Below are 17,334 nucleotides of genomic sequence, written 5' to 3'. Positions count from 1 at the left end.
CGTAAGAAATCTGGAGAAAATTGAAGGTATACGTGATGTGGTATATGCCGACGACGTAACCATATGGAGTGCCAAGGGTAATGTAGGACAGACAGAGACCAGATTACAGGAAAGCTTACATGTTTGTGAAAACACACTGAAAGATATGGGGTTGAAATGCTCGGCAGCCAAATCAGAACTCTTGGTCATTAAATAAACATCGCAGAAAAGGTCGTAAACCAAGAGGTTACATTCCGGAAGATGAGACAAGAGTGTGCTTATACACTCATGAAGGATCCGCAATCAGGCTAGTTGAAAAAATCAAGGTTCTTGGGTATCACATAGAAGGAAACAATGCTAACTATATAACAATACAACATATCTCGAATAAAACAAATGCATTCATTAGGTTACTAAAAAGAATTACCAATAAACACAGAGGCTTAGAAGAAGACAGCGCTTTGAGGCTAATACAGGCCTTTGCTCTCTGTCACTTCCCTTATGTGGCTAGATTATTGAAATGGAAGCAGGCAGAACTTGACAAACTTAATGTGATGCTCAGTAAGCTTGTTAAAGTAGCCCTAGGGATACCCAGTAACGCTGCAACCGAGAAACTTATAAGTCTAGGGGTGCATAACACAATGGAAGAAATCACGGAGGCCCAACAGCTAGCGCAACACGAAAGATTGACAAAAACAGCAGCTGGCAGGAAAATATTACAGGCAATAGGTGTAGAACTGAATGGATCAAGGAGCCTAATGGAGGCTGAAGTAGAATTAGAGACTGAAGTTAGGAACAAGATCAGAACCAATCCTCTCCCCAGAAACATGCATCCAGAATATAATATCAAAAGCAGAAAGGCAAGAGCTAAAGCACTCTTGCAGGAAATAGAGCAGAAGAACGAACTGGCAGATATAGTTGATGCTGCCTGGGTGAAAGGTAAAGAAGCATATGTGGCCACTGTATCAAATTGTCAAGGGAAGGTGCAAGACGCTATCACTATATTTACCAAGGACCCCATGGTGGCGGAACAAGCGGCACTTGCTTTAGCCATCAGGAGTAACAAGTGGGCCTGCATTTACAGTGATTCGAAATCCGCTATAATGTGTTTTGACAAATGCTATGTAGCTGGAGTTGCAGCCAAACTTTTTGAAAACATTGGGATTATGATAACTGAAATCCGATGGCTTCCTGCGCATATGGGGAAAGTGGACGAGACTCGGGTAAACCTCAATGAGGTTGCTCATGACTTGGCACGAGGACATGCTAACCGTGACAGTTACAATGGAGCCGTTCATCATCAAGCCAGAGAATCTAGAGATAATTTATTAACTTACAATGACATAACTAACATTACTATTTAGGAGGCAGGCAATTCCCATTGCCACATTCAAAACTGAACAAGGCTCAGGTGATCTCACTTTGCTTATTGTAAACAGGTATATATCCCACGCCGTACCACATTAATAAGCTATCCAGAGAGAGAGAGAGAGATTAAGATGGAATGCAACGATTGTAATGGCATCATTGGAATCAGACATATGCTGGTGGTGTGTCCCGCGACTCCCCCCAACCTCGTTGTAGAATGGGCACAGTCGCAAGAAAGGATTCCAACTCCATTGTTTCAAGACCAACTAAGGGCCGTCCAGAGGGCCCATGATGTCGTTGAAGGGCTTGGCCTGACAGTGCCAACGTGGAAGCAGCCCACCTTGGCTTAAGAAGTCGAGCCTCCGGACCTCATTACAATAAAACTTTTCACACACACAAACACACACACACACCAGCGTTTGCGGCACAGGAGTTTCATAAACATTTTTTTCGTTTCTTCCCTTTACATAATTCGTTTGAAAGGAGAAGCTGCACGCTATCCAGGTCGGGAGAAGTACCCACTTGATCGTCACCTTCGTCAAGCTCTTCACAGCTACAAATTGAGCCAGCTGCTTGTACATGCACACACAATAGTAGCTTGTTCTTCTGCAAACGCAAATACTCCTCCAGGAAAAAAATATTGGACTTCCATATTAACAACGAAAATAGAGCGTACTAAACAAAACCACCCCTCCGACGCCGCACAAGCCGAACGCGCACACTTGCTATGTTGTACAGCGCCTCGCTCACCGTATCTGCAAGCGGTCGTAAAGTCTCAACGCTTTTAAACGTGAAAAAATGGTGTACCTATTCTATTATCGAATAATAATAGAAAAATTCGAATATTTGACTAGTTTCCATGTTGTTTTTATTTAGCGATGCAGGCATGGATACTTCGTGAGCAGGAGGCAACCTTGCCCATCGCTGCGACGGAAATCGCGCTGCCGCAAACGCATGTGAAAGCTGTCAGCGAAAATCGCTCTGCGACGTGCGCGGCAGAACGATTTTCTTCGCCCCAATTGCGCCGTGTGAAATAGCCTTTTGGCGGACGACGCAGGGACGCGTTGCCGGCGCTTGTGTGTCTTGAAAGCGTTCTGCGACGTGGCCGAAGTTCGCGTCCGCTCAGGCCACATCTTCAAAGCGATCTGCGGCGTTTGCAGATTGCGTCTAGTGCCGGATGCTTCGTATGCGCTGTGTTTTCGACGTGTCGTTCGTGTTGAAGCAAGAGATGCGTGAATGTCAATTGTCTTGCTGCTGCCGCGATTCCTTACTCCAGAATTTTGACAGCGAGTTTCTGCACTCATCGAGCGAGATGTGTTCATGTTTAACCTGTGAGTGCGTGACACCGTGCGGGTTAGTTAAAACACGTTGAAGGGCTAATTGGTTTCAATCCATGATAGAAACTGCAAGCGCGGCTCAACAGGGGCGTAGAAAGAAGCAGACACACAACGACAGTGCTGTCTCCGTGTGTCTGTTTCTTTCTAAGTCCTCGATGAGTCACGTTTACGCATCCTATCATTGTTAATTTAGTTAGTAAGAAAAATGTTTGCAAGTTTATACGAGCAATAAACTACGATCCTGACTTCGTACAGCTATCTACTAATTTGCTCTCGCAATCGGTGCTTCGCCTTTGCGGCGGAACTGCGCATTTTCTTTAAACTGTAGTCGATTTTTGAACTATAGTCAGCCTTCAGTCCGTATTACCACTAACGCCACAGCAAAAGATCCGCTTCTAATGTACGTCACAATCTTCGTTACATATGACGGCAGGTTCTTCTCGCTTGGGCTTCTCGGGGCCGTGGGCGGCTCTGTGGTTGGCGCAATGTCGGCGCAAGCCATTGGGCGCCGCCGCACCATGGCAGTCAGTGCCGTGGGCGCCCTCTGCACCTGGCTGTGCGTCGGCTGCGCGCAGGAGTTGTGGTATCTCTACACAGGCCGCCTCATCAACGCCTTTTTTGCCGGTATGCTGTCCCTGGTGGTGCCAGCACTCATCGCTGAGCTGGCCGACGCCAGGAACCGAGGCGCTCAGGTATACGTCCGCGAGCGCTTCTGCTGCAGTTCTCCGAGCATCCTGAGTATTTTCTGGGTTCTCTGTTATGGTGCGGTCTCCTGATATGCTTTCAGTACTTATGTTGCATCATCAGAAGAAAAAAAGAAAGGTGTCCGCTGTTTGGCCTTGTTTCGTGCAAAAAAAATTTTAAAAAGTACACGTGGGGGCAAGGCAGCCGCTTCACGGAAAAGAATATTGCCATCCACTCTTATATGTCTGCTGTGGGCAAACTAGCTGTTGTGTAGTGTCACATATTTATTCAACAAGAAATTATCATAAACCACAGTCATCAAGCTCAAATCAACGTACTGTTGAATGTTTCCTCTTAGAGTCATTGACGACGTACCGGCACTGAACAAGGTTTGTCACAAGGGGGAGTGGCAAGAAGGAGAAAGGGGCCTGGCAACAATGTAGTGGACTGAATCTTACACATAACATATGAAACTTCATTACGGACCCTTTAGAACCTCCAGACGCAACACACATTCAACAGGAAACATGTCACTACTAAGACTTAGAGGCAGCAAAACAGAAAACAGTGAATTTCAGAGCTAATTTGCAGCTACTGATTGCTCCTTCTTCAGTCAATTGTCCGTATTAACTTGCTCAAATGAAACATCCCTCCGGCATCCTTTCACCAGCAGACAGAATTAAACGACAAGTTAAAAGATCAATGTGGAAACAACTTCGTAAACAGAGTTCATTTTTCTAAAAAAACTTGATACAACATTCGTAAAACTGTAAAGAGGGCGAAAATTTGTCTACAATGCGAAAAATGTGCTAGACTTTGGATATATGCTCACTGAGTTCTGACAGGCTGCTGGGTACCTTTGAGGATTCACGAGTACAGGGGGCCAATTGTCGGGATAAAAGCTCGATGAGGGCGACTGCGAGTCGGCCAAGGCATGACTACCTCAGCTTCCTGTTCATAATTTATACCTTGGCCGAAGCCACGCATTGAAAAAAGTGTTCCCTGAGATTGAAAATACCATTGTCGCCTTTTTTTCCTCTGAGCTAGCGTCTCTCACCGCAATGGCAGGTCGCATGGCTCAAAGCTCGTTTGCTTTTGCATAGAATATTGAGGCCATTAAAAAAAAGCAGCGGTACTCATTTCTGCTTCTATAGAAGGAACCTTGCTCAAATTCATGGAAGGCTCGCTGAGCTGTGTGCAGCCTTACACAGCCTACTTTTATTGCGATAGCAATTATACGGACACTACACGCGCATTTATGCCGTCGCCGTGATGTTCTGTATGAGGGAAAGACTGAGGGTAAGCCGGCGAATGCGGTTCAATCTTTCGTGCGCTAGCGAAGAACGGGGCCCGGATGCGTGCCCTCTCCTGTGGCGCACGAGGCAGGGGTGAGGCGCCTCGTTCGTGCACGCACGAGGGAGGAGGGGCATTCTTCTCCGGCTGCTGCTACGGTGCATCGATGTCCTCCTCGCCCGCCACTCCCTACAGAGTGCAGACAACCGCGGCGTCCACTACGGCGTTGGCCAGGCGAATAGCGGACGCCGTAGTAGAGGCCTTGGGCGGACGCAATAGGGACGCGTTGCGAACGCTCGTGTGTCTTGAAATCGATTAGTGACGTGGCTAAAGTGCGCGCACGCGGGCCTGGGGCTGTATAACGTAAAACTATTCCAATATATTTTTATTCCAATTTTCTGACGTCAAGTTTGCGTAAGCGCCGACGGAAGCACCGGATGGTTACCCGCCGGGTTGTCTGAAAAGAGCAATCAATGCTCTCCTCGTTTATAGGAGGTCACTTTTCTTTGCTTTAAGAACTAATAACATTGCCTACACTGAGCGGCTTGTCTTATCTAAATGGCTGACAAGAGCCGAAGAGCACGCTCAAACGGAGAGGGATTCGATGGGGCCGAGCCAGTGCACTGAAAATCGATAACCGGATGAAGAGGGTGGTACCGGCGTCTGCGATTGGTCCACTTTCCCTTACTAGCTTGCGGTGGCTCATCGAAAATCGCGGCGGCATGTAAGGGAAGGTTAATATTGCAGCTAAGACGGATCCTCGTCAAAGAAGAGTTGGCAGAGCGAGGTCGTAAACGTGCCGAAAGTGCTCGAAAACGTTACATGGCCACGCAAAACGTTTTATTGTACGCAAATAAACCCATGCTCTCCGGCAGGTGCAAGATAGCCAGTGCCTGAGCGATCGCGGGCAGCCATCCTTTGTTCCTTTCGGAACGGGGCAGCCTGCGGCTATTCAGAAGAAAATTCAGTTTTGTTCGGCATATTAATGCATCTTTCACGCGTACACGTCACTTTGACGTGGTGGGCTTTTGCGGTTTTGTGACGTCGCGCAAAAGGCAGGTGAAGTGGTTCGAGCCCGAAAACTTTTGACCAATTGCAGAGGGCTAACGGCGAAAAGGCGTCGAATCAGAAATAACTATTTTTCTTTTGTTCGGTTAAATCATGCATAATCAGTGTGTACCCGTCATATGAGAGCGGGAGCTATCGCAGTTTTCGTGACGTCGCGTGACAGACAGGTGAAGTCGGGGTGGTCTAAAAAAGTTATTGACCAATAGCGGAGGGCTGATTGCAGAAATGGAATAAAAAAGTTTGGAATAGTTTTACGTTATAGCGTCCCTGATCTTCAAAGCCATCTGCGATGTTTCCAGAGTGCGCATAGTGCCGGTATCTTCGTATGCGCTGTTCTCTCGACGTTTAATACGCGTTCAAGCGAGAGATGCACGGAGGTTAGTTGGCTCACGGCTGCTGACGCGATTCTGAACTCCAGCGTTTTCACAGACAGTTTCCGCTGTTATCAAGCGATTTGTGTTCATGTTTACCTGTGCGCGCGTTGCACCGTGCTGGTTAATTTAGTTAAGACACGTTCACAGGCTAGCTGGTTTGAATCCATGATAGAATCTGTACGCTCAACTGAACAATCACATAGAAAGAAGCAGACACACAAAGACAGCGCTGCCTCCGTGTGTTTCTTTCTACGTCCTCTTTAAGTTACGCTTACACATTCTGTCATTGTTAATTTAGTTAGTAAGTGAACGTTTACGAGTTTATACGGCCGGTAAAGCTTTACTTCGTAGAATATCTAATAATTTGCTATCGCAATCGGTTCTTCGCCTTTCCCGCGGAACAGCAGAATTTTTCTTCGGCCAATCCTCGGAAAGACGCAATTTTGTTGCACCGAACTTTGATTTCTTGTTTACATGTCAGCTTAATTGCCACCACATTGGAAATTCAGGACGAGGGCTTGAGCAAATTGTAACGAATCCGGATGTAAATACCTTTTTCTTATTTTCGTTGTTTCTTGTTCAGCTTCTTACTTAACATTTTTTTTTCACTATCATTTCCTTCTCATAATGGGAAAAGCCACGTTCGGCAATGCTTGATGGCTAAATTAACCCTCCTATCACTTGCATATAATCAACGAAGAAACAGCGCTCCACATATTTACCTGGCAGTTAGAGACCTTGGCGTCGTAAAATTCAAAATTTGTCAGCAAGAGAAAGGGCTAAAGGCACAAGCGTAAAAGGATTGGTGTATCGTTCTATGCGCGTACCCACTTTACCGTAGATGATCGGTCATAATTTAAGCAAATTGAAAAGAGGATAGCACGCGAATTACACAGCAGATAGACTGGACCAGTTGTTCGTCACATAGAAAGGGCCTAAGTGCATGGTAAGCTTCATGACCTTTTGTGTATTTTTTCGCTGTTGTTCAGCAGCTCAAAAACGGCGAAGTTACGAGGAGCTCAGGCCCCGCACTCGGGTCAGTAGAAGCACATGCTGTTCTCTTAAGTTATTTGTGCCCTTAAATAAACGTTTGGGTATTACCAGTTCAGCGTCTTTCTATGCAACACATTGATAGCATGACCAGGGTGAATACTCACAGCTGTAGACGGAGCACGACAAGTCACCTCGCGTAGATGCGTTAATTCCACACTTCATGCCATAGATCTACGGCAACTGAAGCATAACACAATTTCAGCTACGTCTACGCTTTCTTCGGGTACATGGATAACTTACAATGGTTACAACGATAATACAAGATGATACTAGCCTCTCGTATAATGTCCCGTCACACCTCAAAGTCGACGTGAAAGAAGTGATTATTTTTCTAAAGAACCTTATCAGTCAAACCCCATCCAATAAGATGGTGAGTAAATACAGTCAGCATCTTCTTCCAAAAACATCAGTATGGTATACTGGCAGTGACCGAGAGGAATGCTGTGCTTTTATTGCTCTATATCCTCCATGTTCAGACCTTTGAAAGATTCTGGACACAAACATCGAGGGCAAGAAATACACCTCCAAATAGAACGACAACCAAAGAGCAAGTAAATGTCCTTTTGCGAATCTTTGCCTTCATAGTAAACTTCAAGTTTTTTCCCGACAGGTCTACGTGCACAACAGAGAATACATCCAATATGCGCTTTGTTGAGCCCGCAATAAATGATAGCAACGGCGAAATGCACAAGTCGAGGTGTTTCTTTCAGGCTCTTATTTGTGCGGAATTCGCGCTCTCGTTTATTTACTGAAGAGGAGCCTAACGTTCCCTTTGAACCGTGTGCGTCCTGTGAATGTTATCTCGATCGCAAAAAGAAAGCGAAATCAAAAAAGAGCTATATACCGGCTTCACAGCATAAGTTCTTTACTATTCGTGGCAATAGCAAAGCTAGAAGGCTTCACTCAAAAATGTATTCACTGCAAAGAATTTCCGAATGTTCCAGTAAAGTCCGTCAGGAGATTGCTTCCTTATCTATGCAACTTCCGATGCCAGGAAAAATGGAGAGTGGGCTACTCATTTGCTTTGCCGATATGCTTATTTATCGCAGTATTGCGAACAATAGGAACGTCGCAGGTCTCCTTGGAAGTCTGCATAAATCGTCGTCCTTGTCGCCTCTTTTCTGTAGAGTGCACAAAAAGCGCTTTGCACACTTTGTTCTGCATTTGGGGCTTCCAATAACGCAACTTGGTGACACCGTACTTGTTTAGGACTACCAACAGAATCGTTTATCACACCTGATTTGGTCCCCTAACTATCCATTAAACGCTGGATGCTATCTAGCGTCACCGCCATGGAGCCTGGGTGTTGCCTCTAAAATGCATAAACCACAGGTGCGTGCGAACGCGTAGAAATTCACCAGGCGGTGTGGGGATCATCTCTCCCGCTTCTTTCTGGACACGTCGCGCCATCTAGTGACAATGCCGAGAATTCCGCCAGCAGCCCCCCTCCCTCACCACCCTCCCCCCCCCCCCAAAAAAAAAAAAAAAAAAGTAGGATCGTCGCGTGCCGATACCTGCGAACGGTGTGAATCCTTCTCTCGCATGCCGTGAACTCAGTTGCACCTAATAGTGACCCAAGTTGAGAGGTTCATTGAAGGGTAGTGCGGTCAAGATGAGTGCGGTCATTGACCGCACTCATCTTGCATGGAATGACCACCGCGTGCAGGTTTTTTCGCAGTCTTACATGGTAGACTGACATTATTGACCTGTCGGCACAGCGATTTAAGTTTCGTCTTGGTAGATAAAGCTGCCTGAACTCCGGCACTTTCGGCAACTTTCTTGATACTGTTTTTGATATCAGCTAGTTGGTAAGGCATTTCGCCCTGTTGCCTTCAAAAAAGTTTTTTTTTGTTGTTATTTGTAGAACACTTGAATATGACAAATGACGGCAAGCTTACGTCTGTTACTATTCTCACCCGATCTGGTGAACCCTTGTAGTAAAAGGCGCACGAACGTTTTCGAAATCCTGCTGACTGCTGTAAGGAAAGCAGCGTATTCTTCTGTGTCTGTTTTCTTTTTTTTACGCTGTGGTATCGTTTGATGGTTTATTATTGTACGCTCCCCATATCCCTACCTCTGGTTCTGTGAATGACATAGTTTATCGCTTGCGCAGGGTGCTCGCCACTACATCAGCATGCTCATCGGCTCAATATATGTCAGCTTGCTGGGACGCTACATGGTTTGGTCCAGCGTGGCGTTTGCATGCGTCACACCAGCGGTCGGGCTGCTTGCTTTGTCGTGGTTCATCGTGGAATCTCCACGCTGGCTTCTGCAGGTGCGAATAATATTGGGGGCCCTAGGGCATGTAAAGAATGTGTTCTGGATCAACAGGTTTAATTAAATTCTTTTTCGTGCCACATATCTCTGACTATCGCAGTAGAACAATAAATATTCAACAAGCTGATTAAAATTATTGATTTAGAGCAAACATAAGAACTACGCAGCCAAAAGAGTCTGTCTTTTCACATATGCTCATAAAACTGTGCAGCATAACCGCAGCATGGTTCATTTTTGAATGCAGAGAGCGGCGGGGCTAAAGTGGTCGTGCACATTTCTTTAAGGCAGTGATCCTTACCTGTATTATCTAGTTTGCTCGTGTGAGACATAGTCAGACGTGTACTTATCTTTATCGGGCGACCACGTTTCGCCGCTTAACAAATGTAATCGCACAGCGCGGCACGCGCCTGCATGTATTCGAAGTTTCTGGAAAGTTATTGATGCCTCTACCCGGCTGTCTGTTGTCTCCGAACCTTGTGTTATCTGATTTCATCCCGTGACGCGAATGGTGTAGAACTTTGTGGAAGGCACGCGGGCCCGAACGATTAGTCTTGAACATTCGACGACTGCTGTATAAAAGCCGACGCGCTTGACCCCCTGATCATATTTTCGACGATCGCCGACCGTGTTCGCCGCTATCGTTGTGCTATAAGTGTAGCCTGTTTTTGTGGGCACAGGTTCGCCCAATAACAGTTAGTTTTGTCTTTCACAGTATTTGCTACTGTGTTCTTCAACGTCACCACCACGTGACAATAGCAACCAACAAAACTACGATAAGTAACGCATGCGAGCATAAATTATCGAATCAAGGGCATAAAAATACATTACAAGAACAGCGCAACAGTGAATGGAGGAGCGATGGCTTACCAACTAGCCCGGTTCCGCATACCGCCTCGGAAGACGAGCAAATGCCGAAGAACTTGGCTCAAGTCAAATTTTTGCGATATCTCCTGTTCTCGATGCCTCTGCACTCAACTATGGATATTATAACTGGCGCCCAGTAGCAACGGAGCATAAGTGTTACGCGAAGAAAGTTGACGCACCATGCTTCCCAAACCAGTTCATGTTGACGGTGCCATTCATTGCATTAGTTACAACACTCGTCGCACTGTTACGTCTTGTATACGCTTCTAAACATTGCAGCGCTTCATATCAGATTTGGCAGTCAAGACCTTTTACGATGCACGAGTTGAGCATTGCTCATAATTATATTGCGCTTAGTGTTATACTGACTATTTTAAGTGAAGGATAGGACGCGGACGTACATAGCCCAGACTACCAACTGTTTAATACCGTTAAACATTGCGCTTATATACAAGAAGATATGGCAGGGGGGGGAAAGGGGAGATATAAACGAGTATAACAGGGCCACGACATGTGATCATACTTTGGGCCAGACATACTTCGCTCACTTGCACCCGTTCGTCCTGGCAAACCCGACCTCAGCTTCGATAAGCGCGATGGACGGAGTGCTTATGCACATCTCTTTTTCATTAGCTATCACAAGTGCCTCCCATATTTCTCGCTCCGTTTTTGTTTTTGATGTGCCAACGACTGGGGTGCTTTCTAGTAGCGGAGAGCATTAGCATCGTTTGCAGTGTGCAGCGAAGTTGCTAGATGTTGTCAGAAGCTGGCACGTGTATTTTTGCTCCCCTAGCCTATCATTTAGACAACGTGCATTTTGCCCAATGTACACTTTCACGCAATCTACTGGGATTCGGTAAACCACTGAAGTAGCGGATTCCACGTAATTTTTCACGTGCATAGTCTGACCGACCGTAGCACTTGGATTGCCTCCTTTGGATCCTGCGTTCACTCTCTTGCACATGCCTTTTAGTTTTTGCGGAGCGGGGTACGGTACTTTAACATCATGACGTTGGGCTGCTTTTTTATCCTATGTGACAACCGACGGATGTAAAGCAACACCACATGTTTTTTCAAGGTTTCCTTTTCGTGTGTTTTTGCCTTTTCCTGTTGGCTCCGATTTCGGGCAACATGTTTTCACAGATTTGCACCACCATACTGTTCGGATACCCACTGTTTCTTAAGCGGCTTACTTTTATATATATATATATATATATATATATATATATATATATATATATATAAATTATTTATTTATTTCGAAAATGACATACAAATACAAATCGATGCTTTCCCCCACAGCATGGCGACACGATTTTTCAACTGTTTGACTGATGCAAGCCTTGGCGATGTCTCTTTTAACGATTTTTAATGGGAATAGTCATACCTCAGGATTTCTCTTTCTCCTATAGTTTTGTAGCACCAGCACATGTGGGAGCCCCTGAGCCTAATGTTTATGTCAAGGTACTCTAATCGATCTTTGGTAGGAGTCTCGTATGTGAATTCGAGACCTTCATGTGCTTCCTTGAACATGCCAGTTTCTACGCTAACTGGTTGGCTTTGGATTTCTTTCATGCACACCAAATAATCGTCAACATATCTGAAGCAGGTAGTTATGTTAGTTTCTTCAGACAAGGCGGCAGGTTATAAGTCGGAAAGCACGGGAGCTATACAGGAACCAATAGCGGTACCATCCTTCTGCTCATACACACTGTCACCATATTCGATAAAGCACCCTGTAGATACCCAGTTTGAGCAAGTTCACAAAACTAGAAATACTGCACTTGCACACGTCCTGAAATTTGGTGTAGCCGAACATGTCGATGGCTTCTTGTACAGCTTGTACCACCGCTGGCCTCTGGACACTGTAGAGCAGGTCCGTCACCTCTATTGAAAAACGAGACGTTCGTCGGCTACTCTTTAGTGTTGGAATAACTTCGTCCAAGTTGCGGATCAAGAACGGGTCGTCGAAAAGTAAGGGGTTCAAACATGCCTGAAGGCAGTCCGCGATGCATCTTTGCCAGGTTCCGCGGTCTTCAACAATCGTCCTAAAAGGAAGTCCCTCTTTGTGGGTTTTTCTTCTTGTTTTTCAATAGACGTGAAGGGCCTGTTCTACTGTGTCCCGAGGCGACGTGCGATGTCGTTTGTATGAGCTATATGTACGGTAACACAGCAGCAGCGGTGGCAGCAGTGGCGGCAGTGGCGGCAGCGGTAACGGCAGCAGCCGCAGCAACAACCGTCACCGCCCGTTATGCTCAGTAAAGTGCGGCAGTACCCGTCCAGAATTGTTTGTTTTAGCAGTGCGAGCACTTCGAACGAAAACTTGCCTTTGTCTTCCAGGCTTCATTGCGTCCTTATTAGCTGGCACAACGGCTCGCTCGCGCCTAATTTCGTACAGCGGTGGGGTTCCGCGGTACGCGCAATCTAATAACCGCATTTATTTTGCCGAAGCCCATATTTCATCGCCAATGCCGCCATAATTCAAGAGTATTTCACAGACACAATATACATACAAAAAAATTATACAGTACATCTATACATTGCGTGTTGGTGAAGGCACAAGTACTTATGAGCGTGCGCATACGTAATGAGCAAACTAATCAGAACGGGTGAGTATGACAGTGGTGAGAAAACGGCTGTTCCACTCAGTGGGTTCTAGGTAAAAAAAAATGCTAGGTATATGCCTTGCCTGTTTCGCATAGAATGAATATATGGTAAATGTTGTCTGCGGCGACATGCGGAATGCTGTCGAGGCGAAACGTGCTGCGCCTCGTTTGAAACACTGTGAGAAAAACTTGATGGCCTCTTCCTATTGAGTGGCCTGCTGTGAAACTCAATTTGCGTCGTTTGTTTTCAGATGTGGTCCGTAAGTTATAATGATAGACGCCATTATTTATTATATTTTACAATGCAATCGAGGCAACTTTAAAGCATAAACTACATACGACATTCTTAACGAGCGATCAGCTCTAAATTATGACCTACGGACACATTCGTTTCCTATTTATGTGTCTTATCCATCTGTCTATTAATAATCTAGTCTAGCTATTCTGCATTACAATTTGCGTGCACCACTGAGGCAATTTAACGTCATGCCGTAGGTATACAGTTCCGCGGCTAATACAGACCTCGCGAGCTAAATTCGTAGTCAGTCACCACATAGAAGTATGCATCACAATACGGGGAACGGCAACATGTTTAGATCGATGTGCGTGAAATGCGTCTGGCTGGCCAATATCTTTCCGCGGCCGTCCACTACAGCGCATCCAATCAATCATTGGAGCATTCACCTGCCCTTTGCTCAATGCCATTTATTCAATGGCTCAATCATTCGGTCTTTTGTTCCCATTTGCGCCTCTGTGGAACTGCGCAAGCACCGTTGTCCTTCAATCACATGCTAAAGGCGCACGGCTTCCTCACTCCTTACTTAATAACCACACTACGAGTTTATGTAACGTGCCGCGAGAAATCCAATAAAATGTAAAGAAGAGATAGGACGCAGCCTTTTTATGACTTCGCTCTGTCCTACCTTTCCACAGATGTAATCCAGAAGAGGGTAGTTCTTGAAGCAAGCTGTGCTTAAGGACCTTGTTGTCTCTTTAGTCACTGTAACTGCTTGAAAGTGGTGGCTTAGTGGCTGTCCTATCTCAAGCACGGTTGGTGACACAGACGCGATGCTTGCGCTTGTGGGCGCTCAGACAAACACCTCAGTTTACTTTGTTCAAGCACAGCGCCACAAACTCCGTACACCGTTCTCTATGGGACCGAGCTTTCTCGGGGCCAAAGAGGCGCCAGTGCAGCGCGTTCCTAAAACAAGCCAATGTGCAGTACTGCGTTTGTGGGCCTTGAAATGCCTTCAGAGGAGATGTTCCTTGAACTGCCGACTACAGAAGGCATCACTGTTGAGAAGTGTAAGAAGCTTTTCTGATATGATCTTTTAACGCAATGGCCAATGCAATTGGTACGTGGAAATAAGATGAGGAAGCCTTGTAAAGAAGAGCTCGAGTACGGGGAGTATAAGCAATATCGGGAAAAACCTTTCGTCGACGGTAAACACATCTTCCATTGTAAAGGCGGAAGAGGCCACCATCCCAGGCACCAAGATTATTATATCCGACTCGAGAACGGCGATTTATAACTACACCTCGGGTTTCATTTCCCCTCGAGCATTCAGAATCATCAAAAAAGAACTCGATCAATTGAAGTTGGCGTGGGTTCCCGCTCATGCGGGCAACCCTGGCAATGAGGCTGCCCACCTAGCCGCCCGAGCAGCAAGTAACCGGGAGGTAGGCTTGCCCGACGGGGTTGAACGACATGAAGGTATCCATACCTTTAACGAAATGACCGTTTACTACCGAGAATCGAGGCGAATATCTCCATCCGCCCACGACACACTGACAAGAATACAGGCCACTAACGTCAGGAGAGTACAGATTAGATCTGTACTTAGTCCAAAAAGACTAGCTGCAATGACCGGTGGTGAACATCCACCAAACTGCAAACGTTGTAACTGCCCCCTGGCGGACCAAAGTCACATCTTGTGGGGATGCCAAAAGAACCCTCCCCCGAGAGAACTCTTTAGGCGAGCTCCTTCACACGAAGAGTGGGAGATGAAGACGAAAACTTCGAACCCGCAAGACCAGATACGGTTGGCGGAATGGGCCGATAGCGTCGCGGCGAAGCAGACGCCACGCTAGCCCACACCGCTGGGAATGAAAATTCCACTCAAACTTGACAATAAATGTCTTTTTCTCTCTCTCTCCATCTTTCGTCGTGCCTGTTCCTCAGACAACAATTTCCCGAAGAGAAGGCAATGTCTTTGGTGAACCCAAACAATGCAGTCAAAGCACTGGCAGCGAACTAGGATGTTCTCTTCTGTTGTTCTCTGAACTTAGAGAGCGGGCGGTGTAGCAACCTTGACACCTTAATTTTACAGTATTCAGGATGAAGCCTTGTTCAGATACAATCCTTTCTGGTTATAGCATTCAAGATTAACGACGATTTTATATATTAAACCAATTTTGTAATATTGCTATAGTGATGACAGTGAAGAACCAAAGCTTCATATTTTAGTAAACTTCATCAAAGATGCTGGCTTTGCAATATTTCTTGAATAATAGTGAACTAGTCCATTGGTAGATTCGAATATCCCGATCGCAAAGAATGAGTTCTTTCAGTCAGGTGCACACGTAAACAGAACATATGTAACGGGAAGGTAAAATTTGCAGAAGTAAAATTTTAAGCATTTAAAAGTGGAAAAAGCTGTTTCTTTTTTCGTTGTATTACTATCATTGCTTTAGTTCACACAAGATGCATCGAACAACGCCCATTCAAGCTCAATGTCCCACCGTGTGCACAGATTGGCCGCCGTGAAAGCGCCATGGCCATGCAGCGAAGCCTGCGCAAGGAACCCGTCGAGGCCAACGCAGAGTTCAGGCTGATGGAGAGGGCATTCTCGCGGGCCGTAACGCCGTCGCTGCACTACTGGCTGGCGGCGCACATGATGTTCCTGCAGCAGTTCTGCGGAGTCAACATGGCTGCAAGCTACGCGCGAGCGATCGTGGCGGCGGCGGGCATCGATCTGGACGAGGGCCAGGCCGATCTCGCCATTCTCACCATACAGGTGATGCTCAGCCGCTGTGCGTAATTTTCCCACACTGTGCGCCATCACCTTCGAGGGTAGTGAGAAAAAGAAATCGATAGAAGCTCGTAAAGCAAAACATTGGTTGCCCCTCAGTGTGCCCATTGTATTTATTTGCTTATTTATTTATTTCTTCACGTACCCCACTACGATCTACAGGAAAACCAAGCAGGTAGGCGAGAATCTTGTAAAACAAAGACCATACATGAAATTCGCACCGCTGACAGAAACGACCATATTTACAAGTAGTTCAGTTGTTAGACTTAACGTATCAGACACAGCAGTGTGTGACATGCATGAAATTAACAGGATGACCCAGTGAATGACTAAATAATGACGTAACGGTCATTTCAAGAGTGACAGCACTGCACATTCAAACCACTTTTCAAATTGACTTGCTAATATTTAATAACGTAACGCGTTTTATTATGTAATTGTACGGGGAGAAAACATCTTTAACATATTGCCACGAGACAGTGAACGGGCTGTTAGTGTCGGTCGGACAAACACAACGGCGACGAAGTGGCCAGAGGCTCGCGCGAAAGCCTTGCATCAGTCGCAGTTACTTGTGGTTATTGTAACCTTGTATATAGTTATAATTTGTAAATACACCTTATCGCGATAACATCTTTTTCGCTGGAGGTACTGGGTAAACCTGGCAGCGTGCCGGCTCTGACAACAAAGCACGGAACTTGGAAGCGATCGCCGTCTTGGTTGCTTCGCGATGACCAGCGAAGTGACGACGGTGCAGCAGCCGTCGGCTCCTGTGATTATGTTACATCCACGAGGCCCAGGAACCTCTCCTGGCACGGATGGCTTGCACGTCGAAGGCTGGATCGACATGTACGAGCGCGTCAGCGACCACAGCAAGCGGGACTCCCTGCTGATGTTAGCCAACGTGATTTTCTACCTGAAAGAAACAGCCCACGGGTGGTACAAGACGTATGAGGAAGATCTTATAATTTTAGGCGCCTGCAAGGCGAAGCTGCATGAGTTGTTTGGCAGACCATTGGACCGTTGGTAGGCCGCTAAAAAGGAGTTGTGATCCCTCATCCAGACAACCATTGATTTGCAAATTTCGTACATTCAGCACGTACTGGGCCTTTGTCGAAAGGGAGACGCAAAAATCACTGAAGCTGACAAGATTTCGCAAATATTGAAGGCAATAGCAGGCAATGCGTTTGATATACTTGTATTTAAGGACGGTGCGACGGCAGTCGCCATAGTTGACGAATGTTAACGTTTAGAACGAGCGAAAAGCCGCCGCATCACCCGCCACTTTCATCGGCTGCCTAAAACAGCCGCAACATCATCATGCGAGGACCCAATGATGACTGCGCAGTCTACAGTGTGGGAAGGTGTAACTCGCATTGTCCGCCGCGAACTCCAAGGAATA

At 46.2% G+C, this 17,334-nt stretch overlaps 1 protein-coding gene across 1 annotated transcript; it reads left to right on the top strand.

Annotated features, from left to right (window-relative positions):
- Positions 1-3,169: 3,169 nt before the first annotated feature.
- Positions 3,170-15,944, top strand: LOC142574751 (uncharacterized). Its single transcript, XM_075683769.1, has 3 exons — positions 3,170-3,376; positions 9,270-9,431; positions 15,657-15,944. The coding sequence occupies exons 1-3, from the start codon at positions 3,170-3,172 to the stop codon at positions 15,942-15,944; spliced, it is 657 nt and encodes a 218-aa protein (XP_075539884.1).
- The last annotated feature ends 1,390 nt before the right edge of the window (positions 15,945-17,334 follow it).

The sequence above is a fragment of the Dermacentor variabilis genome, chromosome 3 (genome assembly GCF_050947875.1).
Source record: "Dermacentor variabilis isolate Ectoservices chromosome 3, ASM5094787v1, whole genome shotgun sequence".
NCBI classification, from domain to species: domain Eukaryota; kingdom Metazoa; phylum Arthropoda; class Arachnida; order Ixodida; family Ixodidae; genus Dermacentor; species Dermacentor variabilis.
This window is presented reverse-complemented; position numbering and strand designations above follow the sequence as displayed.

What these genes read in the sequence shown, in the direction of transcription:
- LOC142574751 (XM_075683769.1), top strand. Translation starts at nt 3,170, where the DNA reads ATGTCGGCGCAAGCCATTGGGCGCCGCCGCACCATGGCAGTCAGTGCC. An exon ending in CCAGGAACCGAGGCGCTCAG is followed by an intron (nt 3,377 to 9,269) that starts GTATACGTCCGC and finishes TCGCTTGCGCAG; the next exon opens with GGTGCTCGCCACTACATCAG. An exon ending in CTCCACGCTGGCTTCTGCAG is followed by an intron (nt 9,432 to 15,656) that starts GTGCGAATAATA and finishes CCGTGTGCACAG; the next exon opens with ATTGGCCGCCGTGAAAGCGC.